Genomic DNA, 24,233 nt, shown 5'->3' on the forward strand with positions numbered 1-24,233 from the left:
TATTAAAAATTTAATCAGATAAAAGAAAAAAGTAAAGTACTTTTTTGCTCTTAAATATATGGCCGAAATACGAAATTGGTACATAATGTTCAATTTTTGAAAATTGAGTCCTAAACAAATGAAATTGTTGTCGTCGGCCAATTTTTTACGATTCCGTAAAAAAGAACGGTCAACGGACGATTAGTAACATTTTGACAAATCAGAATATTAATCCATGATGAATTAAAAAAAAATAGAAAATTAAAAAAAAATAAGAAATTCACTTTACCTCTCTTCTTCTCTCCCATCCCATCTCTATTTTTATTTTATTTCAATTAATCATAAATATTTTATTTGAATAGAATGAGTTGGTAGAAGAATGAGTTGGTAGAATATGGGGTCTTTTGCCATTTATGATAATTATAACCGGGACTCCTATTCATGGACGGACCAAAATGGAAAAACGGAACTCTTATTCACGACCGAGGGAGAGTAGTACTTTAGCAAACAAATTTTCATTTCATTCATCTAATCAATAGTAGTTGCCTAAAAATACCTATCCTCTATAGTAACACTATACAACAGGCAGGAACAAACTAGAATCAGCTCCACTGCTGTCTTCATACAACCAGCAAGCAGGCATGTATATCAGCTTGAATCCTGATCTGAATTCGACCCAAAAAAAGGTCTCCTTTTTCTCAATATCTCAGCTTCTCTAGCAATCTGGATATCAGAGGGCCAGAACATCTGACGGCAAACTTTGAAAATAAACCGGGGGAGCAATCCTATAACCGTTATCAGTAAGATAGAGAGCCAGTAAACCGGTGATTTCATAAGTTGGTATATTGTACTGCAAAAAACAACGGCAATTTCTTAGTGGTCGCAATAAACGATAATTTTCAAAAATATGAGGCTTGTGAAGTGGACTAACCCATAATTTGGGAAGACGGGTACAGAATCGAGCACCACCATGCAGCCATATGTCACAACGATTGAGCCCCATATAGCAGCATGAGTAACAAATACCCAACGCTGAATGTCCATTGCCAAGTGCATATTGACTAATATGACCACTGCTATTGTCCATAAGCTACCCATACTCCATATGTCGATACTGCTCTCTCTGTAGGTGAACAACGGTACATAGAAGAGAACAAGGCTCTGCCATAATGTGTCCACCATTGTAATCCAGAAGAGAGGCATATTGTAACTCTCTTGTCGGTGCCCTGCTGCATAGAGCTTTGGATATTTGAGTAATGTCTTGTGACTTAAGTCCTTGTCGAGAATACCAACAACAACGGTAGGTACTGAAGTATATATGACAGAGTAAAACACACTGCTCCAATCTGTCAATGCAGAAGTAGTAGAAAAGGCTGTACATAAGATATACCTGCAAAACCGATAGGAGAAAGCACTAGTTTGAGCAGGGAGATATATGTAGTTAAAGTATGCAAGCATATCAACTTGGAAAGCCTGAGATTTGTACGGAAACATTGTGCAATACATATAGATCAAGGATAGTTTCATACCAGAAAAGCATTAACACAAAAACAGCATTGCGATAAAAGTTGTAGAGAATGAGATAGCCAAGACGCTGGTAGTTCCAGTGCCCATGCACCAAAAGCAATCTTTTTAAAAATTTGAACTGCCCCATAGCAAAATCTGATGCCATCACTGCTTGGCGCCCTTCTTGACCACAAATTCCAACACCAACATCCGCCATTTGGATCATCGAAACATCATTAGCCCCTGTGCAAGCATTATTCATCAGCTAACGAGATTTTCATAAACCTTCAGGAATCATGTACTAGTTCATAAAGTTTACAGGCAGAAAATATGAAGCATGATGTGTTTTGAGTCACACTAGAGTACCAGCGTACTGGAATAACAAGTTTAGATTTACAAGCCAACTCAAACAAAGCTGATTGAACTGAAAAGATATCTGACTCACCATCACCTATGGCTAGTGTAAGATCATCAGTGCGTCTTTTAATCATGTCCACAATTCCAGCCTTCTGCAAGGGAGCAACCCTACAGCAGAGCACCACCTTACATGAAGTGGCAAGGTTGAATAGCTGAAGACATTGACAAATATAAGTAGTATGAGGTTCGGTCAATCTTACTACTTCAAAATAGCTTCCACTAAGATATCAAACACAGCTAAAAAATGCTGAGTTTAATCTTAAAAGTAAAACTAGTTCAGGACAGCTACACAAAAATTAATAAAATACATATAAAGAAAGACTCAAGAAACTGTTAAATCAATAAAAGCAATCGAAAAGAATGATACATGCCTCGTGCTCCAAGTCTTTCTCTAATATGTAAACCAGAGTGTTCCCATCAATAATAAGGGCTAGTGGGCAAAATGTAGGCCGGTCTTCCTTGCCTGCTATCTTTTGAGGCATATTGGAAGACTTTGTTTGGGAAGGCATTTCAAGAAAATTCTGTTCAGTCTTCCCCTGCAATTTTGTCATATTATCAAAGCAACTTGCAGAATTGACATTGTATTTGGCCTTGGCATCACATAGTAGTTTTCTGCATTCATGTTCTGAATTTCCATTGATAATGATCTGGTGCATATCTGCAGTCAAGAGTCGGCAAGAAAGTGCAATGGATATTGCTGTCTCTTGCTTATCACCAGTGAGAACCCACACCTTTATTCCAGCCTGCCGTAGGGACTCAATGGCCTCAGGTACACCCTCTTGTAATTTGTCCTCAATAGCAGTGGCTCCAAGAAGGGTCAAGTTGCATTCGATGAGAGCTGCAGTTTGGTGTAGTTTTACAACTCTATCTGTCAAAGATGTGCACGCATCTTCGTACATGTGTTGCCACTTTGCAAGGAGTTCACCATTAAGGTCCCTAGCTGCAACAACCAGGGTGCGTAAACCTTCAGATGAATAATCATCCAGATGTACTTGCGTTACATCTCTCATGTGATCATCACATGGAAGATGTTTTTTTAAGATGCTGAACATCGATGTATCAGCCCCCTTCACCAACACCTTCACACTACCATTGGGAAATCTAATGACAACAGACATTCTTTTACGCACACTATCAAACTCATGCAAACCCAATACATCCAACCTGCATCGCACAGGGTATATACTGTAAGCCACAAAAAACAACTTAAAGACTTACACGAGTCTAACCATGATAATAACTGCATATGAAAAATATTCATGTACTGAATTCAGCAAAAGAGGAAACAGTGAATAACAGATATTATATCGCTTATCAAGAAAAATATGCTTATTGGGGATCAAAAACATTTGAGGGGATTAAAACAAAAGTAACAAGGAGAGCTTACTACCTTAATTTCTCACCATTGGCATCAATCACAATATGCCCAGATGTCCGCTCAAAAAGTGTATAGCCGTATGCAGAGGCTGCTGCAACCAATGCCTGTTCATCAGGAGACTCACCTTGGTAGTCTATAGAGGTAAGGCCATCACTCAATGAAGTGCAAGAAATACTTGAAGGATTTCCAGTAAGAATGGGTATCACGGTGTTACAAGCTGCTAGCGTAAGAAAAAACTCATGCGCAGCAATTCTTTCTTCTCCATGAAGATCTTTGTACAATAATTTGATGAGTTCAGGATCTGTGGTGGTTTCAGATTTGAGCTTCCATTTTCTTCCACCCACCATAGGCTCTTCCACTGCACATATTATCACAAGGTTAAGACAAGATCATGAAAGAGAAAATGACACGACATGAACAAATGATACTATCTAAGTTATGCAACATGAACATGTACACACAAAATACAGCAGGTCTTAAAAAACATAGAGCACTACTATTGCATCATGTGCAGTGGAAAGAAGCCATAGGAGAAAAGAACAGAGCAGAAATAAATGATTAGACGATATCAGATTGACAAGAATATTAAATTGTGGCTCTCTCTTGGAACTCACGATGGAGGGCATTAAAAAGAATAAGGTGTGAATATAAAAAACAGGACAGGTGAACTGGTGAAGGGTGTCTGTTCTGAAAATATAGCAATGAGCTAAATGGCAGTCCTTTCGGGAGCATGTCAGATACAAGAAGCATGCAACTTTTTTGTCAATACACTATACGGTCAACTGGACTTCTACAAGTTAGATTCATAAAATTACAAAAGAATGAGTATCAACGGTAGACTCTTCTGATTAGCTATAGGAATACCCATAGATTGTTTTCCTAATAGATAAATGCATTAATAATTGAATTTATGCATAATAAAACAGTATCAACATAAATTCACATTATCATCCAAGTAAAGCAAGACATTCATATTATACCTCCAGCAACTGTATCATGTGAACCAGCTTTAGTGTCACCATAACTTTTCCCCCAGATACTTGCTTTCTTGAATTCCATCTTGTTTTCTGTTAGTGTGCCTGTCTTATCAGACAGTATGTATCGTATTTGTCCCAAGTCCTCATTAATATTCAGAGATCTGCACTGAAACCTAGAATTGCTCAAACTGCTGTACATATGCTGATCACCAATCATGAAATATGATTGCCCCAACCGCACCAACTCCATCGTAATATAGAGGGATATCGGAATCATTATCTGGAAAACTATGATAGAACTCAAGAACGAGAAAAATGTCTCCATAGGAATTCCATAAAACTTGTATTTCTTGCCATCTTTTCCCTTTTGGAAGTAAACTTTTCGGTAGTAAGGCAGTGTATCAAGCTGAGACTTGTGGCGGTTTAACCATAAACCCATCCCTAGGCCAACAACAAAGCACATGATTAAAAGGAAAACTGATAACCATAATGTCTCCCTGTTCATGTAGGTCTCCAGTCTGCTTCTTTTAGAAGGGGAAATTGCACTGTTCATCATAGCTTTCGTATCCTGCCCAGCATAAACCACAACCCCAACTGCCCATTCCGTGTTCTTAAGTTGACAGCCACGCAGAATGATATTGGATTGGCTAAGAGGAAGACAATGCCCATTCAGCTCCATATTAGCCATGAACTCATAGATATTCCTGTTTGGCTGCTCACAAGTTATGGTACCAGATATCATAGTCCCTCCAAGAAAAAGTTTATTAGTTTCTTGTCGAGCATACCTTGTTTTCAAGTTTGACTCACCATCCAAATTCATCGTCTGTATGTAGGCGATTCCACTAGGATCACTCGTTCCTAGCAGCACCATATCACAAGGAATAGTTTCATTGGAACTGATCTTCAATACCTCGCCAGCCTGAATCATCTTCCACCTTTTGGGAAGGAATCCATCTGATTGTAGCACTAGTGCCTCCCGATTATTCTCATTCCTGTCAGACCTGTGTCTCCGCCAGTCCTCATAGCCATCTTTGACAGCTGTGACAGTAAGCACAAAAAGAAGAGGGAACAGGGAAACAGTTCTGCCAAATACTGCAAGAGGTGGAAGTTGGTTCAAAGCGGCAATGGCTAAAAAATACAAATAAGCCAACCTGTGAAACTGAATGAAAAGGTTTTTGGGCAAGAAGTTAAGCAATGTGTACTTGCTCGTCCTAATCTCGTTCCCAGAAAATTGAGAGTTATCACATGTCTTCTTTGAATCATTTATATGTATCAACCTGGGGTTATCATGACGTGCTATATTAGCTTCAAGATGCATGCTTAAGTCAAGAAACCCCTTAGACCTCTGAGTTGCCTGAGGTTTCTCACTGCCTGTAATCAAGAAATGGGAGATGAAGCCCCAGAAATTTCAATGGCTTTATAGTTCTCTGCACATCTATTTCACCACCCCCTGAAGCAAAGCGTTCCCGTGCTCTCAGGGGGCATTGCTGACGAAGATCAAATGACAAAAATCCCTTTTTTCCAGGATGGAAAGGAGGGTGTTCCGGCCAATTTCCTGAAACAGCTTCACCTTCGATTAAAGCAGAATCTATGTCGAACTCCTTCAGATGATACAAATTACAATCTTGTGTGCCACCAGAAACCCAGGACGAGAACGATCTGCTACAATGCAAACATCGTAATGAGCTGAATCTCTAGGACGAGCGAATGCGCCGATTTAGGGGCTAGGAAATGGCTCAAACTTGGGCAGCGATAGCTTGTCAGAAGGCATAAATAATCCATCAATGGCATAAAGAATCCCCAAACCTGAACAATTTGCTAAAACCCTATAAAACCCAAACTACAAATTGACTCCCCTGACTGCAATAGTGTCCCCCAAGGATAAGATTAGAGGAGAAGATATTCCCTTGGCAAATTAACAAGACAAGAAGAGGCCCAATAAATGCATTACTTCTGAACCATTCGGATAATTCCAGAGTCAATTAGAAGACTTGCTTAAAACACGTCAAAATCAAAATTGATGCAAATTTTCCCCCTCAAAAAACTAATCTTCCTACAAACCTTAAACCCTAGTAGATATGAGGGCTAAACAGTAACACACCTTCACTTTAACAATTCAGTGATGAAATAGAAACTAAAGGCCAGCAAATGCAGCACAAGAAGAGCAACCCTCCACAGCAAATGCCAGAACTTCAAAATGCTAGTAGAAAAGAAATAGAGAAAACAAATCAGACACGAGATAAAACAAAATCGAAATTTAGAATCAGGAAATCATTGCCACATTGCTGTCAACAGAAATGTAAATAAATGCCAGCATGAATTAGTAAAAAAAAAAAAAAAAAAAAACAGAGAGAGCTCAGACCTGTGGAAGCGCAGAGGCGAGAGAGAGCGATGGGGCGCTAATTTATGGCCTAGGAAAGCGTGATTTGATGGAAACAAACGCATGAATGCACTGAATTCGAAATTATGGCAGTCGAAAATTTGGCAGATTTCAGATCTCAAATCCCTTTCTCTGTTTTTCGGTTTTTCTTTTCCGCCTAATCTCACTCACCACAATTAGCTAAATTAAATTGTCAATAATTATTGATTAGTCATAAGAAAATGTTTTCTTTTACAATCAGATTGATATTTTTACTGTATTGTCGTAATACCCCCGTTCTTCCAGATAATTTGGAACACTTTAACCCGTCACGTATTTTAAGAAATCTAATGAAAAGTTAGTGGGACGTGGGTCCTACTTTTAAAGTATTAGTTTTATAATAAAATGTGAGTAGGAATGAGTAGGGAAATATGGGGCCCACTACCAAAAATAGTAAAAATGAATGGGACAAATTATGTGGGACGATCCGAAATGAAATATTGGATCAAATTATCTGAAACGGAGGGAAGAGAGTAATAAATTTTTCATTTTTTCAGTTTGACTTATTTTACCCTTTTAAGTTTTAAATGCCAGCATGCCGGAGTTTATCACATCGAAAATACCAAATAAGCCTAACTTTTGTTATACTGTGTTTTTTATGGTACAGTGTGATATATTGTATGTGGTACCATACACTATAATAACATTGTATATCATGAATACCGAATATATTTATGTATAAATATATTTTAAATATGATATTATACTGTGTTATACCTTTCCCATATTTGGTATGTCGTTATAATCCAGTATACTGAATTTCGTTTAGGCATATAAAAAATTAATGCAGCATCAGTACTGAAATTGGTCATACCAAAAATTTGGTATACCCAAAGAAAATTTCGTAAGATAAAGGTATGGTTTTTACTCATACCGAATTTTCGGTACAATTATAGTAAGGAGAATATGACAGTTACATCATAGTACAATAAAAATAAAAAAATCACTAATCTTGACGTATCAAATTTGCAATAAGAATTGTTGTGTACAAGTATAATGATATCAAATGTGGAAAATTAAACCTAAAATATAGAAACTTTCCTCAATTTTTTGGCAATAATTTAAACTTTGTTAACATACTGTATTATTTAAGTAATTACAGTTGTTATTATTTTTTCTAACATATATAAAATTAAAGAAATATTCAAAGCAAGAAAATAAAATATAAAATACAGAAGAAACTTTTATTTTATTTACTTCGAAAAAAATTAAATGCACCAAAAAATTCAATAACATAGTTCAATATTTAAGGTGCAAGAAAACATTTTTTTTTATAACTATTAGTCAATTAATGAATGAATATGCTAAGACAATTTAAGATCATCATTATCCATTAATATACTAACAAAATGGTACATTGAAAAATAAATTTTATATGGATCAAAATATTTAATAAAAGAAACAAAGGCAAAAAAAAATTAAGGAAAGTTTTCTTATTTTACATTTAGGTTTTACATTATACTCCCTCCGTCTCACTTTAGGAGTCCCGGTTGATCAATTTCGGGCGTCCTGTTTTAGCCTTTAGGAGTCTCGATTGGGATAAACTAATAAAAAATGCCCACAAAATAAGTAAAAAAATGTTAAAAATAAGTCTCAACATCCACTACGACATTTATTTATTACACATTTAATTAAAAGTGGGTTCCAACATCCAGTACAATATTTATTTATTACACACTCAAACACTTTCTTAAAACATGTGCCCAACTCAACCGAGACTCCTAAAGCGAGACGGTGAGAGTATATAATTTCACTTGTCAAGAACATATTAGTTGGGACAGAGCAACTCATATTGCAAACTTAATATGTCTAGATTAGGAAACTTTTACTCATGAAATTAAGCTAATTGACAAGAACTAATCAAAACTAAAATTGGAAAACTAACTAATTAGTACTTAGTAGATATCGCTTCGGACTTATTATTTATACGGTTTGATTATTAACGGGTTGATCTGGTAATAATCCAACTCGTTAAATTCACACTCGAATACGACCTGTTAAGAAAATCCTCAATCTGAACACGATGTCGACATGCTAGATTCAAACACGAATATGAGTCACATACAACACTAACTTGTTAGATGTATGCTTTTATTTGAGCGAGAGACAAGGTTTTGCCCAAAAAAAAAAATAACTCTAACTTCTTACAGATAACCCGTAAAGAAATATGACTCAAGTACTTTGAAATTGAAATAAGTGAACATTAAAACTTTATTTTATCGATTTTATATTAAAACTAGGTGATACTCACTTAAACTATTTATTCATTTCCCGTCAATTGTGTTTAAATCTTGAGTCAAATATAAAGTGCATACATAGGTCAAGAAAAGAACTAAAAGTAGGCCCAATAAGATTTTAACGAAAGTATAGTGGAACATATGGAACTAATTAATAAGTCTCATGACAGTGAAAATTGAATTTCATTTCTCAAATGAAACAAGACAAGAAAAGAAAAACTCAATTACTCAACACAACAAATAGATTGATTCGAAATTGAAATCAAGCATCTTGTGGACTCAGACTCTCCCCGCCTTGAATATAAATATATGCTGAAATATTAAAAAAAAATAGGTGAGAAACTATTGGTGTAAAAAAGAAGTTGAATGCAGCACTTAAGAAGTTTTACCTTGTTCATTTTCATCTTCTTCTCTTCTTCCTTGTCTCTCAGTGATCGAAGACGAGATGTCATCTGCAGTAGCCACAGATATATATTGACAAATTTGTTTCGAATGTGATTGAAAATGATCAAATGAAATGGTTATTACCATGCAAGCTAAGTTGATTTGGTTGAGGCGATAGAGGCGGTCGAGCTCAAGCTCGAGCTGCTTCTGCGCCTCCCCTCGATTTAGAATCTCCTTGATTGCCGAATCCAGCATCAGGGACTTGTCTCTCAGTGCCTCCTCGCACCTTAGTGTCTCGAGCCTTTTCAAAGATGGATCAACCGCCTCCTCGTTGAGTTGGGCGGAGGGAGGAACATTCTCTTTGTTGGAGATGGAAATATCGACGCGTGGCTTTGGATTCGTGTCACCGGAGGAGGATCCATTCCTCGGTGCAAGTGCTCTCCGGTGGCCAGAGAATGTTAGAAACATTTTGATTTGCTATTGAGGTTTGGAATGTATTCATTTCCCTTAAAACAAGTTTTTTTTTGGAGGGAGAGTGGTTTGAAATATTAAAGTTGTGATTTGCAAAGCTTGGATTTCTACAAAGCAGTCTTCAAAATTCAAACATTTACCCATCCTTTTTCCTTTATTAACAGTAAACAAAAAGAGATGATTTTATAGGGGGGGAAAATAAGATTGAAAATGGTTAAAATTGAATGTTGGAGGAAAAGCATTGTTGTTTGAATGAAGTCCACAAACGGAGACATGTAAAGGATAAACTGATTGAGGCGCCAATTCCAAACCAAACAACGCCCAATTTCCATGGCCTCTCTCGTATCCCCCACCGCCACTGCGCTTCAATTCCGCCGCTCAAACCCTAATTTGCCTTTGATTTGGTCCATTACCAGAAGGAATTTCTCCATCAAATGCAATGCGCTCTTCAACGACAATCTGTTGACTTATAACTCCATCCAATTGGAGCAATCCCTCACCCAATTCCAGCAACTCGCCGCAGATCTCCCGGAGGTCGAGAAATGGGGATTGCTAGTTTTCGCCGGGGTTTCCTGGCTTTACTTGACGGCGAGGCCCGGGGTCCTCGTCGGAGCCATTGACGCGTACCTTTTAGCTCCCCTGCAGGCGGGAGTGGACGCGCTGAGCGGGCGGCGGAGTTTGAAGAGGACCGATTTCTTAGTCGGCGATAGAGTCGGCGAGGGCTCGTTTGGGATCGTCTACTCCGGAGTAGTCGTGCCCAAAAATTACACCGTTGATGAGAATCTCCGGAGTAAATCGAGACGGAATCGGATTGACGAAAGCTTTAAGGATAAGGTTATCCTCAAAAAGGTAATAGTTCAATCCGCCATTAATGTTAAATCGTTGCTCTATTGATGATCATCAGAATTCAGGTCAAAATTGGGGTTAAAGGCGCTGTGGAGTGTGGGGAGTTTGAAGAGTGGTTCAATTACAGGCTATCTCGAGCTGCTCCAGAAACTTGTGCAGAATTTCTTGGTAGCTTTGTTGCAGACAAAACCAACACTCTCTTCACAAAGGGGGAGAAATGGCTTGTTTGGAAATACGAGGTGATCATTCTTAATTTCCTTTGTGAAGATGAAGAATGATAAATTAGTTTTTGATTAATTGATTGAGTAATTTTGATTTAGGGAGATTTGGACTTGGGAGATTACATGAAAGATCGAAACTTTCCTTTGAATTTGGAGTCTGTGATGTTTGGAAGAGTTCTGCAAGGGGTGGAATCAATGGAGAGGAATGCTCTGATAATCAAGCAAGTAATGCGACAGATAATAACATCGTTGAAGAAGATACACAACACGGGAATAGTTCACCGTGATGTGAAGCCCTCCAATTTGGTGGTCACCAAGAAAGGGCGGATCAAACTGATTGATTTTGGGGCAGCCACGGATCTCCGCATAGGGAAAAACTACATCCCTAACCGTGGTTTGCTTGATCCTGACTACTGCCCGCCCGAGCTCTACGTGATGCCTGAGGAGACTCCCATTCCTCCGCCAGAGCCCATCGCAGCCCTTCTCTCTCCAATCTTATGGCAGGCAGGTATACTACATAGTACATTATTGGCAAAATTCTCAAGTAGATGGATATAGGCAAAGCATTCCGTGTTTGCCACTTTTTTTTCACTTCCGAGAAAGGGAAAGATGATCTCAATTTCGCGGAAGATGCATATGGATAGCACGTCTCTTAGTTCAAGTAGTTAGTGAAGTAGACTAGTGTTACTTATTACCCTGGGTTGGAGTCATCTTAGAGGCAAAATTTTACTAAAAACTTTAGAACCGACATGGATTTTAATTCGCAATTGGTAGAGTAAGAGAGATGAAAAAGTCTGGTTCTCCAACCACTTAAACATTGTTTGTGAAGGGATGCGACGCTATCCATATGCGTCTTTCCCTTTCTCGAAATTGAAAAAGAATTCCGCCAAACACAGAATGTTTAACCTATATTCGTCTACTTTGAGAATTTTGCCACACATCATTCAACACCGCAAACCCTATTCATTTCATTCTAATAGTAATCTTGTGGTTGGCAGCTGAATAGTCCAGATCTATTCGATATGTATTCTGCTGGGATAGTTCTGCTTCAAATGGCGACACCGGGGCTGAGGTCTGCAGCGGGGCTGAAGAATTTCAACAACGAATTGAAGGGGGCTGGATATGATTTGAATAGATGGAGGGAGAAGACGAGGATGAGAGCTGATTTGAGCATTCTAGATCTTGATTCTGGTAGAGGCTGGGATTTGGCAACCAAGCTTGTGTCGGAGAGGGGCGTGTTCAAAAGAGGGCGTTTGTCAGCAGCAGCTGCGCTCAGACATCCTTATTTTTTGCTAGGTGCTGATCAAGCTGCTGCTGCTCTCTCCAAATTCAATTTCATCAACCAATAGGCTTACTGTTGATATTGCCATGTGATTGTGAGTCACTGCAACTTTAAACAATCCAATTTTTCGTGTATATTGGCCTAGTATATATGTCTATTTCTTTTGTACCGCCTAAATTTTGAAGATTCCTTTAAGTAAACCAATGCAGCCACCTTATGATCGTGAACTTAGGGGTGGGGAAAAATATCGAAATATATTACTTATTGTACCGAAAAAAAATACCAAAACAACGGTTTTTCGATATACAGTAATTTTCGATATGGTGACGGAATCAATTTTTCTATACTGTGGTATACCGTGACATATTGAATTTTCGGTATATACCGTATATTCGATATATCGCGGTATACCTATCCTCGATACATACCGAAGATTGGTGTGTATATTGAAATATTACACATCCTCCGTGCCACAAAAATATGGAAATTTGAGATGCCACATGAATTAATATACAATTGGGAAAGTAAGAAGAGATAGAAAGAAATAGTATTTATATATATAGTATTTTAGTAAAGAATGTGGCCCACCATATTAGAGAGAAAGAAGCTACTCCCTCTATCCATGATTAAGAGTCTCATTTTAGAAATAAATCCCCTCTCTTATCTCTTTATTAAAATATTTAACTATTTTTTTTCTCTCTACTGACCACACCTAACAACTCCTCCTAAAATTACGTGTCACTAAAAAATGTGGAAATCCTGAGTGGGACGGAGGAGTAGTAATTTAAGAGAATTATCTAGATATGAAATTCTCTAGAATATACTCCCTCCGTCCCAAAGAAGATGACCCCTTCCTTGGGCGGCACGGGATTTTATGCATTTTTATTTTGTGTGTAAAGTGGAGAAAGGAAAGCAGGAGAGAGAGAATAAAGTAGAGATAAAGGTGTTTCCAATTTTAGTAATGAGTTATCTTGATTGAGACAAACCAAAAAGGAAAGTGGGTCATCTTTAGTGGGACGGAGGGTGTAGATATTATTTAAAAAAATATTTAGATAGTGAAAAATCTGTATATAGAATATTAAAGAGTTAGGTAGTTGAACCCCAAAACTGTAGTTCATAGTAGTTGGTAAGTAACTAAATGCTCAAACAAAGGTTTATAGCACGCTTCCATGGTAATCTCACACACTCGGATATGCCATACATGCTAGGTAGGCAGTGGTGTTGCTCAAAATATCGTTAAAGCAAGGCTCCGTTGCATTGTGTGAGCAACCAAGACAGCTGGTATTTGAATGAGCCGCCGACGAGAATCACATCTAAGCAGGGCTAAATCTTGAAGTTAAGTTCACTAACTGTTTCCTAGTTTACCATGTTTGCAGAGAGGCTATGGGACCTTATAGAAAACTAGCGAATGATTCATAGAAGGTCAAGAGTCTATTGTCGTATTTTCGATGTCTGCTGAATTAAAGGGGGAGTAGCTGCAACTCCATTGGATGGACCTGAGAGGAAAGCGTCTGCTTCATGTTAATTGTATAGTTTTGTTACACTCCCTTCGTCCCATAAAAATAAATTAAAAAAAAAACAATCACTAATTTGATTTGAACCATGGAGTAGTTAATTCGAAATAATAAAAATGAATTCAGGTAATTGATTACTACTAGTACAAAGGGAGTAGTAAAACATGGAGCTGCTTGGTAAAATTAATGAAATTGATAATCACATATTTTTAACTCATTTACTGCATATATTATTTTAAAGTTATATAGTTGATATTTTTTTTGTTTCTAAAATATTAGAATTTTTAGCCCAAATTAATATATCACGTAACAAATTAAAATTTGATATATGATATATTAATACAATTGAGTTTATGATTTAATTTTAAGAATTTTATATTTTTAATTTTAATACTCCCTCCGTTTCACCATAGTTGAGGCGAAATTTTTCGGCACGGAGTTTTAGTAAGGAATATTGGGTGTGTTAAAAAAATAGATAAACAAGTAATTAAGAGAGAGGAAAAAGTAGAGAGAATAAAGTATAAAGTGAATAAAGTAGAGAGAATAAAGTAAGAGAGAGTAAAGTAAGAAAGAGAAAAAAAGTTACTATATATAGAAATGACTCAACTATAAAGAAAATTCTTGAAATGGAAAAATGAAACATAGGGAGTATTTACTTTTCAATTTTTTTTCAATTCTTAATTTGAAAGTTACAATTGAATTCCAATGCGTAGGTGTTTTTTTTTTCAGCATCCTTAATTTCTTTAAATTCATTATTTTTCTTTAAAATTTAATTTCAACATCTTATATCCAAATTTAAAACACAAAACTCAATCTTTTTAGATTAAATCATAAAACCCTACATAAATTAGACTATAAATCTGATGCATAGTGGGTTTTTTTTTACACATTCTTATTCTCAATTTTTATTTTTTCTTTATTTTGTTTAAAAATATCGTTTTTATTATGGAATACATTTTCCTTTACAAATTTAAAATACTACTATCAAACTTAGTTGTATTAAAATACCGAAGGAAAACAAATGAATGCTGCAACTTTTATTCTCTTAACTTAAGTATTAATTTTGACAAGATTATAATTATTTAAAGAAAAAAACATCCCGTAATTAAAATAACCTTATTAAGTAAAATAAAGAAAAAAGGAAAAGAAAACTTACCTATGCGTTTCATTCTCAGCATTGCTGGGAATCTCCTCCCCTATAATTTTTAGAATCGTCCAATTAGAATAACGAATATGAAAATCATGAATATCTACATATGTGTATAAGCATGTATAAAGATTTTTATGTTATGTGAAAAAATCGTATTCTAAAAATAAAAATCTACTTAAAATAACATGAGTATATTAGTTCAAATATAAGTATACAATTATGGAAAATAAAAAAAAAGAGGATTATTATATAGAGACATTATGTCCTAAAATAATTGTGAAGAAATACAAATAAAATTGTAGGCCTGGAGATTCCATCCCAAAATTATTACTAGTACTTTTTTCACATTATTAGCAAATTGTGTTAACCTTGAATGTCACTATATAAACTCAATTGAATCGCATAACATTTTCATTTTTCTGCAAAATGTATCGGGGCGTGCGGAGAAGGTCAGACAAGTATAGAGCGCAGATAAAAGGGTTGGAGGAGAAGGGTAAGCAGAGTCACCTTGGGACCTTCGACACGGCCGAGGAAGCCGCCATGGCCTACGACTATGCAGCCCGCTCCCTCCGTGGCTCCAAAGCCTACACCAACTTCGTCTATCCTGACGGCAGGCAGAGTGGCTCCCTCACCAACATCCCTGCCCCGAAAGCTCTCGCCGGAACACCCCCCCGCCCCAGCCGCGGTGGATACAACTATGGCGGCGGCGGCTACAATGCCGGCCACCAGCAAGGCTACTACGGACAGGTGGATTACGGGCAAAACTCGGGGTTTGGGCAGGTGGAGCACCCGCAATGGGCTGAGCTGCCACCGCTGCCGCAGGACCTCACGAGCACCTCGGCGGTGGAATACGGAGGCCAGTATATGCCGCCTCCGGGGCCGGGCAGTAGCTACTCCGGCGGCGGAGGGTATGGGTATGGGTATGGATGGTAGTGAGTGTTTGGTGGTTTAGGGTTTATTAGTATTGCATGGTTTTTTGTTGCTTATTGAGTTATCAATTTTTGCGATTTTACTTAATTAGATTTACTTCCGTTGGATTTTTATTTAGAATCGATGTTTGCGTTTTTCTCCAGTAAACTTTTTTGTCTTTCCTTTTACCTAATCTACATTATATTGTCATCAGTTTAAATAATAGTAGTACTACGCAGTACTCCCTCCGTTTCTTTATAGTTGAGTCATTTTTCCATTTCGGAAAGTTTCTTCATAGTTGAGTCATGTCTATATACGGTAACTTTTTTCTCTTTCTTACTTTACTCTCTCTTACTTTATTCTCTCTAATTTATTCACTTTATACTTTATTTTAGGGGTGTCGAAACGGGTACCCGCACCCGATTTTAGCCGAAATGGCAGTCCCGATACCCGTCCCGCACTAAGTCGGGTATAACCCGATACCCGAATCGGGTATCCCGCACCCGACGCTGCGGGTACCTGACCCGCAACATGGTTTTTTTTTTTTTTTTTTTATAAATATTCTTCTCTTTTATTATTTATTTATTTTATATAATTTGCACACTTTCAAAATTCCAAAAGTTCATATGAGCATTTGTACAACTAATATGTTGTATCTTGTATATGTGCGGCTGCATCACATATTAAGTTTATGCATAAATGTAATTAACAATAATACAGTATATTAGAAACTGAAATATACTCCAAGACCAAGACAATAAGTATATTATAAAACATAGTACAAATTATTCATATGAGCCGCATAATAAGTATATAATAAAACATACAAATTATTCATATGAGCTTGCACAGATACTCATTTCTTAACAAAATATTATGAAATGCTCCAGAAACTAAGATATCATAAAAGCACGATGAACACAAATTACTAATAAAAAATATAGTATATTCTAACTGGAGGTAAAAAATAAAAAATAAAAAATTATAAATACTTATATAAATATCGGATATTTCGGGACAAACGGCTATACCCGAGCGGGTATTGGGTATACCCGATACCCGCAAAACCCAAAATATGAATACCCGACCCCGCCCCGTTTCCCGATTCCGTCGGGTAGCGGGTACCCGATACCCGCCGGGTATCGGGTCGGGTTGAGAATTACCCGTTACCCGCTACCCGTTTCGACACCCCTACTTTATTCTCTCTACCTTTTCCTCTCTCTTACTTTTTTATCTATTTATTTAACACACCCAATATTCATCTCTAAAACTCTGTGCCGAAAAGTTTCACCTCATCTATGGCAAAACGGAGGGAGTACTATTCTATAACATGTTTGAATGGTTTTTGGTGAGAGATATATGGCTATGTGAGTGGAGAATTCCATGTATAAATGATATTCCATCCGTCCCCGATTAAGAGTCACACTTTGACCGGGCACGAGTTTTAAGAAATGTAAAGAAAAGTTGGTTGAAAAAGTTAGTGGAATGTGAAACCCATTTTTTATATTGGTTTATAATAAAATGTGAGTGAATTGAGTTAATGGAATGCGGGACCTACTTACTATTTTATGGTAAAAATGAAGTGTGACTCTTAGTTGGGGACGGACTGAAATAGAAAAGTGTGACTCTTAATCGGGGACAGAGGGAGTAGTACTTAATAATTACTCCATAATTAAATTAATAAGATGTTTACTCTTTAATGCCTAAGTTTTAATGAATAAGTTTGAATGTAGAAGTTTTCGTGACCATAAGGGTATCTCTAACCATTTATATCAAATTTAAATTCATTTCTGAGTATATATCACACTAAAAAGTTACTACTATTTTTTTACTTCAATTATTTATACCAAATCAAATTTTACATTATTTTTCTACTATATGTCACAAATTTTTTGCAAAAGCTTCATATTTGGACTTTGGTATTGTTCCACAAAACAACACAAAAATGAGTTTGGGTTTATTAATATATATGATTAGAGAAGTTTTCTGCAACAAATTAAAATGAGAGTTGGTGTATGGTTAATTGTGAAAAACTCAAATGTTGAACATGTATTTTACATAGGATATATCATCATTTAAACGTTAAACTATATTGATGCGTTTAGATTTTAAAATATTTTTTTTTCAAATTATTACTGTTTGAGTTTGTATATACTAGAAATCACGTTTCGAATGATTGAATACTGTAAAACTCTTATTTTATTTTTCAAGGAATAAAACATATTATTTTTGTCATAATGTTGTTATGTTTTACATTTAATAGATGTTAATTGCATGTTTAAATGTATAAGTTATTAACTTAACAAAGTCTAAGTCTTTGTTTTAGTAGACTGGTTGTGGGCGGCGTCCACTTTAAGGTAACACGGTCAGTTCTAAACAAAGAGAAAGAAGAATTTCACAACCTAGATGGAATTAGACTATCCATCGTGAAAGGTTGCAATGTCAGTCCGCATATTTCTAAGCCTTCTTGAAATAAGATGACATTGGTGTGGTATAGCACTGAACGGATCTAATAGCAAGACTTGTCCTTGGGCTATCTACTGGAAGGCGAGGTCTTGATAAATGGAGTATTTGTTTTTTAATCAATGTAGGTTAGCATTGAGCATACGGTATTGATTATGCATTACTCTGACTTATCAAATAGTGCGAGTTTTTCGTAACCCAATAATCCCGATATATTGGGTAGTGGTGATTAATATCTAGCGGTGCTAGGATTGCTATTATATTGAATCGTGCGCGAGGTGAGTCTCATTTGATAATGTCCTCATGAAGAGGAGCGCGAAACAAGGCTTTATTATTCGGAACCTAGCTAGTTGGAGTTTGATCACTCTATGAATAATAAATAAGCGTTCCATGCTGAGTCCACTCTTGGAATTAATAAGAAGTTAATTAATTAAGTCCATAGCAGACATTAATTAATTAATGGACATTTTTATTTTAAGCGCGGGAAATGAAAGTTAAAACGAAAATCCGGATTACTTATAATTTCGGATTTGGATGGGGAGAGTTCAATATTACTTCTGTAGTGGGTTGCTTGTAATATTCCAATTAAAGCTTATATTAAATTGTGGGTTCAATTTAATTAGTAAATAGTAAATTGGATGAGCCCATACCCAAAACCTTCCATAGATCCCTGTCTGGGCCCAAAAGAACTTAATATAAATAGGAGAATAAAGGAGACAAAAAATATAATTTTTACACCAAAATTTTCGTCCCCCCTTTATAGAGTAGGGTTCGAATTTTTCATCTCCTCTTAGGAGTAGAATTTCTGTCTTCTTTATTTAAGTCTTAGTATTCCGGTGAGATCAGCCCACACTGATATTGGAGTATAGTTCGGGAACCAGATAGAAGATCCGTGGTCTAGTATTCAAAGTAGCCATCATCAATTCTTTGGAGAATTAATTAGGTATTATTTCTGCTCCGTAGAAAAGCATGTTTTAGATTTCAATATTCTTAAAGCATGATTAATTCAAGTTATGAGTATAATACATATGAGAATTACGCGAATAGATTTTGTCTAAATAATCTGCTAAATAGATATGATTATTATGTGATTTATTTGCTCGATTAATAATTGTTAAATTATGATAATCAATGCATGTAAAAATCCGCTCGCTTCCGCTGCCAGTTCCTTCAATTACTTTGTCTCAAAATATTGCGTTTATTTTTGGTACCTGAAATCTTGAATACTAGTAGGAATATAATGTTGCCTTTTTCTGAAATCTAAATCTAGGTGGGATTCAACTTTTTTCTTGCCGGGGAAAATACTCTTTTAGTCGATAACTTAATAATTTTGCCATATTTACAAGGAAATAAAGATACAATTTTCCAATGATTCTCAACTTTTCCTAAATATATTTTTTTCCAATTTTATAATTCTGGTATTTAATGAAGTAAGAGTATAATTTAATTAATGATATGTTAACTATTTAATGCATAAATTTTTAACGAAAAAGTTGAAGATATAAGTATTTAATGAAGTAAGAGTATAATTTAATGATATATTAACTATTAATGAGTCATATTATAATGCTTATAGCACCCTAATCCAAAATTAAGACCAAATCTCTACCCTTAGATTTTAAAATAAATGAATGAGATTAAATCTTACGAATCTCAATAAATAGTAAATAAAATATCACCAAAAGGATAATATCGTCATTATGTTATCATATGATAATTTCTGTGAATATTTTTTCATATCAACATAGTGTATTACAAATATCAACAATATGACATAAGAATATATCAACACTAGTACAAGAAAATATCAACACATATTTATTGAGAGTTTTACATGGTTTTATTGAGATTTTTACATGGTTTTATTGAGATTTTTTGATGTATTTGTTGATAAAAATCTGGTTATCAACATTTACGAAAACTAAAATAAAAAATATCAAATTTCATCATCCGAACGTCGTCGGAACATATGCAATTGAGATCTCGTTGGAATCCTTATAAAATATCTTTAATTTGATATATTTTTTGCGAAAAAAAAATTAAATCGAGAGAGTTACGTAAATTTAAAGTTTTAAGATGATTTTAATGAGAGAGAATTGACATTAATACCCTTTAATTTTATTTATTAATTTTCTTAATTAAAAATATAATTCATGTGACATTATTTCAATCACTAGATCTTCTAATCTTATAGCTAAGATTTAGTTTTAGTTTTAGATTGCTAATTAGTTAGCAATTGATCACTCATAGTTTAATGCATAAATTTTTAACGAAAAGGTTGAAGATACAAGTTTTCATGGCATATTGAACGTGGATGTGTTTAAATAGGATATATCATCATTTTAAGCGTTAAACTATATTCATTTTATTAATAATGCGTTGAGATTTCAAAAATATTCTTTAAAATTATTTTTTATTTTTGTCTCAGAGTATGTTCTTTTTAGTATCTCAAATCTTGAATATTAGTAGGATTCTATTGTTGCTTCTTTCTTTTTTTTTTTTTATCGAAATCAAAGTGGAACTCAACCCTTTTATAATTGTTGGAAAAATACTCTTTAAGTCGACAACTAAACAATTTGGGCATTTTTATATGAGGGAATTCTCTTTGGAAAAATAATCTTATTTTTAAAAATTTAGTGTTTGCTTTTATTTTTAATCAAATTAAGAAAGTAATTAAAATTCTAAAAATAAGGAAAGATATACTACAAGTTTATAGAATTCTAATTCCCATATTTTTCAAGCTGTTATTTTTACCAGTTTTAGGATGGATTCTTACATATTTATGTATGCAATGCAGTATAATTTTTTATCATTTTATACAACAATTATTATCTTATAAGTTAATAATTAATTAATTTAATTTTTAATATAATTTAAAATTTTAATTCATACTTACTTATCGAAAAAAAAATAATTATTATATTATTATTTTATTGTTTAAATTAAATTTTAAATTTAGAATCTTGATAATATGTTAAACACGGGAAAGTGAAGTTGTTAGAAATCATTTCCCACGATTCATTTTCTCGAGAATCATATTTCTTGTCGAACTTTACTTTCTTGTAAAGCAAAGAAGTCATTTATGTATATTTTAATATCTCTTCAAATTAATAAAATCCTACTTTAAATAGATAACTTAACAATCTTTGTATCATTAATATCTCACAAAATTAATTGTAACTTGAAAACAATTGGCCCCAATAAAAAAACATTTACTAATTTGGGCTGCAAGTCTCAACTATAGCATGTACTAGTAATTGTTTCCATAAGTGTAGAACTCAAGATACAAAATTAGAATTAAGAAAGCTGGTAGACGTATTCATGTATTTCAGTTTCATACAAGAAATATAAATGAAAATTGTATAAAATTGTCTGGAACACTTGAGGTTAAAAATCAATACTAAAGTAGGAGTATATGAGGTCTCTTAACACATGAAAACAATAAGAAGTTGAACAATTTGCTAATAAAATGGTAAGAATATCTTACATAAAGGCAGAAAGAGAAAATAGTGTATCTGATCAAACACAATCCAAACTACCAGCTGTAAACTAGAGAAAATCCAAATGTTTATTAGTAAATTCTGCAACTAAGATTAATTACTAAGTCGAGCCGTAGGCCTTCATGCAATGTTGAATCTCCACACCAAAGTAGGGGCAACGTCTTCCAACTAGGACCAACTATCGTATATATGTAATGAAATAACACATGTTATGAAAGCCTAAGATCGGTTATTTACAGCCTAATACAAGCTTTCAGATCGTGGAACATGTGTGATGTGAAATCGGGTGTCCGAAAGAAGAATCGAATAACCGGATAACAAAGAAGGAGAGGATGATGTGAATCCGGGTGTTATCAATCATAGAATACAACGATATCGAGGGTCATGGGTTGACGAGAAACCAAGTGGAACTGGAGCCTGATTTCGAACAGTAATTTTCCTATCAATATGTCCAAATTCGATTCTACAATAACCATTGTCTTCGTCTTCGAAAGGGCTTCGCATGAGTACCTTGCACGCCCCAATCAAAGTCCGAGAGAAGAAGTTATAGCCAATTTAAGAAAGTCGCGCAGTGCAGAAAGAAATGCGCTGTCGGGGCTTTTATCCAACTAGAAACGCCCGATCAGGCGTTTTTGTCGAGTATCATGTTTTTTGTCTAGAAAGTTTGCGCGGGCGGACGTCAGGCACCTAGCAAAACGTTCGGTCAGCCGATTTGCCCAAAATGGCTCATTTTTTACCAAAATTTGTTTTATTTTTCTCTTTTTAGATTTCTAGTATAAATACCCATGTTAAGATTTTTACATGGCAACTTTGAATAATATTGTAAAAACACTCATGTTGAATATTATGTGGACTATTTGTGTTTTGGACCTGTATATTAATTATGTTGGGCTTGCTCATTTAATTAATATGTGGCCCAATGTTAATAATAAGTCCAGCCCGGTTTTGCAGGCCTGTTACTTATTTGATGGCACAGATGCATGCCACGTAGCAGCTCCACAAGGATCGTGCTTCTGAGCCGTTGGATTAATGTGTGTGTTTGTTATGAGTCTACTGACTCTTCGGTTACACATTATTCGATTCCAGAACTCCCTCTCTCTTGCGCCTTTGCTCTGCCTTCTCTCTAACCTCTCTCTAGATTCCGGCCTTGTTCGCCGGCTATCTTCTCCAGTCTTTTGTTCTCACCGTTGATACTTGGTTCTAAAGCTGTTCATCGGTTCAGATCTTGAGTGAAGTGAGACTTAGTGTATTCCTTCTCAGATCTAGGGTTTCATCCAACTTCTGTGTTGGATGTGGTGGTGACTGGAGGTTTCTTCGAGGTTCTTGTGTTGCTGAGTAGTGATCCAAGAGTTTGGTGTTGATCCTTGTGTGAGGAGGCTACGTTGGTTGTGTACTCAGTGAAACTGAGGTTTCTGGTCCCTGAGTTCTTTCGACTGATTCTCTCTTTGTGACTTGTGGTAGAAATGAGTGGGGAGGTCCTTGGCCTAGTGCAGTCACCGTTGTGACCTGAGCCATATTCCTACTGTTTCTTTCTTAGTTGCTTAGTTCTGTTCTGGATATTAGATCCTACGGGATCGTTTCTTGTGTTACTAATATCTTTACTTAAGTGTGCAGGATTCATTGAAGAAGATGAAGACTCAAGTTCTGTGTGATACTTGAACTTAGTCTAGGGTTCTTCCAATTGTAATTCCTTGTACTAGTGTAGAGTGTAATCTTAGTATCACTCTTGTATTGGCTTGTATCTCTGAGATTAGCCATCTCAGACTCAATCAAATAAAAGAGGTCCCGGTAATTAGCGAATCCCGAGTGGTCTGATCCCTACAACTCCAATACTCTTTTGAGAGCATTCCTCTTCATTTTTGAAGATCTATTCAAAATCTTTTGTGGTTGCATTTTAATCTATTGTCGACTTAGATTGGATATTAAGGAATGCAATTCTAGTTCTTGTGTTGTTAGTTTTGTGGAGCCATTAGATTCTTGCTTTGGTGAAAGTTGTCGTGGGTTGCCTTTAGTAGCGGATCCAAAGTAACGAATCCAATGTATAACAAGGGGATATAACTGTACACCCAAATATTTCTATTTTATTATATATGGAGACACTTCATACAAAAATCGAACTGTGCAGTGGTACGGAGTGGATCTCCTAATCCATTTTTCCTACTCCATTCCTAATCCACACTCACAACTTAATGAAATAATCCCACTATCACTTAACCATCACTTACATGTATAAGATTATTTTATTAAGTTGTGAGAGGTGTAGGTGTAGGAAAAATGGATTAGGAGATCCGCCCCGATGAAGGCGGTGGCCCAACACTTATCCTTGAAGCGGTCGCCGAATATCGCCTATGGATTTGGCATGCATATTTCGGTGTTGCCGGATCCAACAACGACTTGAACGTGCTCTATTCTTCACCACTCTTCAATGATGTTTTGAATGGTGTAGCACCGGCAACCGACTTCAATTTCAACGGAAATGCATACCACATGGGTTACTATCTAGCCGATGGTATCTACCCACTGTGGTTGACTTTCGTGAAGACGTTCAGCAATTCGCAAGACCCGAGACAGATTCTTTTT

At 35.7% G+C, this 24,233-nt stretch overlaps 4 protein-coding genes across 5 annotated transcripts; 2 read left to right on the forward strand and 2 right to left on the reverse strand.

Moving 5' to 3' along the window:
- Positions 1-435: 435 nt before the first annotated feature.
- Positions 436-6,797, reverse strand: LOC125222325 (phospholipid-transporting ATPase 1-like). 2 transcript variants are annotated; one of them, XM_048124855.1, is made up of 9 exons: positions 6,620-6,797; positions 6,359-6,457; positions 4,261-5,916; positions 3,293-3,638; positions 2,274-3,066; positions 1,931-2,054; positions 1,509-1,728; positions 911-1,369; positions 436-829 (listed from the first exon to the last, which is right to left on the reverse strand). In XM_048124855.1, the coding sequence occupies exons 3-9, from the start codon at positions 5,573-5,575 to the stop codon at positions 628-630; spliced, it is 3,459 nt and encodes a 1,152-aa protein (XP_047980812.1). In that variant the 5' UTR covers positions 5,576-5,916; positions 6,359-6,457; positions 6,620-6,797; the 3' UTR covers positions 436-627. The 2 variants fall into 2 exon arrangements, with proteins under 2 accessions (XP_047980812.1, XP_047980813.1); XM_048124856.1 differs by lacking the exons at positions 6,359-6,457; positions 6,620-6,797 and having other exon boundaries at positions 4,261-4,969; positions 5,043-5,175.
- Positions 6,798-9,077: 2,280 nt separating this feature from the next.
- Positions 9,078-9,903, reverse strand: LOC125222333. The gene is made up of 3 exons (XM_048124864.1): positions 9,442-9,903; positions 9,303-9,365; positions 9,078-9,225 (listed from the first exon to the last, which is right to left on the reverse strand). Exons 1-3 carry the CDS (start codon positions 9,763-9,765, stop codon positions 9,193-9,195), a joined length of 420 nt encoding a protein of 139 aa, XP_047980821.1. The 5' UTR covers positions 9,766-9,903; the 3' UTR covers positions 9,078-9,192.
- Positions 9,904-10,016: 113 nt separating this feature from the next.
- On the forward strand, positions 10,017-12,294 carry LOC125222329 (serine/threonine-protein kinase STN8, chloroplastic-like). The gene is made up of 4 exons (XM_048124860.1): positions 10,017-10,617; positions 10,680-10,853; positions 10,935-11,339; positions 11,834-12,294. The coding sequence occupies exons 1-4, from the start codon at positions 10,099-10,101 to the stop codon at positions 12,182-12,184; spliced, it is 1,449 nt and encodes a 482-aa protein (XP_047980817.1). The 5' UTR covers positions 10,017-10,098; the 3' UTR covers positions 12,185-12,294.
- Positions 12,295-15,207: 2,913 nt separating this feature from the next.
- LOC125221054 (ethylene-responsive transcription factor LEP-like) lies at positions 15,208-15,714 on the forward strand. The gene has a single exon (XM_048123183.1). The coding sequence runs from the start codon at positions 15,208-15,210 to the stop codon at positions 15,712-15,714; it is 507 nt and encodes a 168-aa protein (XP_047979140.1).
- Positions 15,715-24,233: the final 8,519 nt, after the last annotated feature.

This window comes from Salvia hispanica, chromosome 4 (genome assembly GCF_023119035.1).
Source record: "Salvia hispanica cultivar TCC Black 2014 chromosome 4, UniMelb_Shisp_WGS_1.0, whole genome shotgun sequence".
Lineage (NCBI taxonomy): Eukaryota > Viridiplantae > Streptophyta > Magnoliopsida > Lamiales > Lamiaceae > Salvia > Salvia hispanica.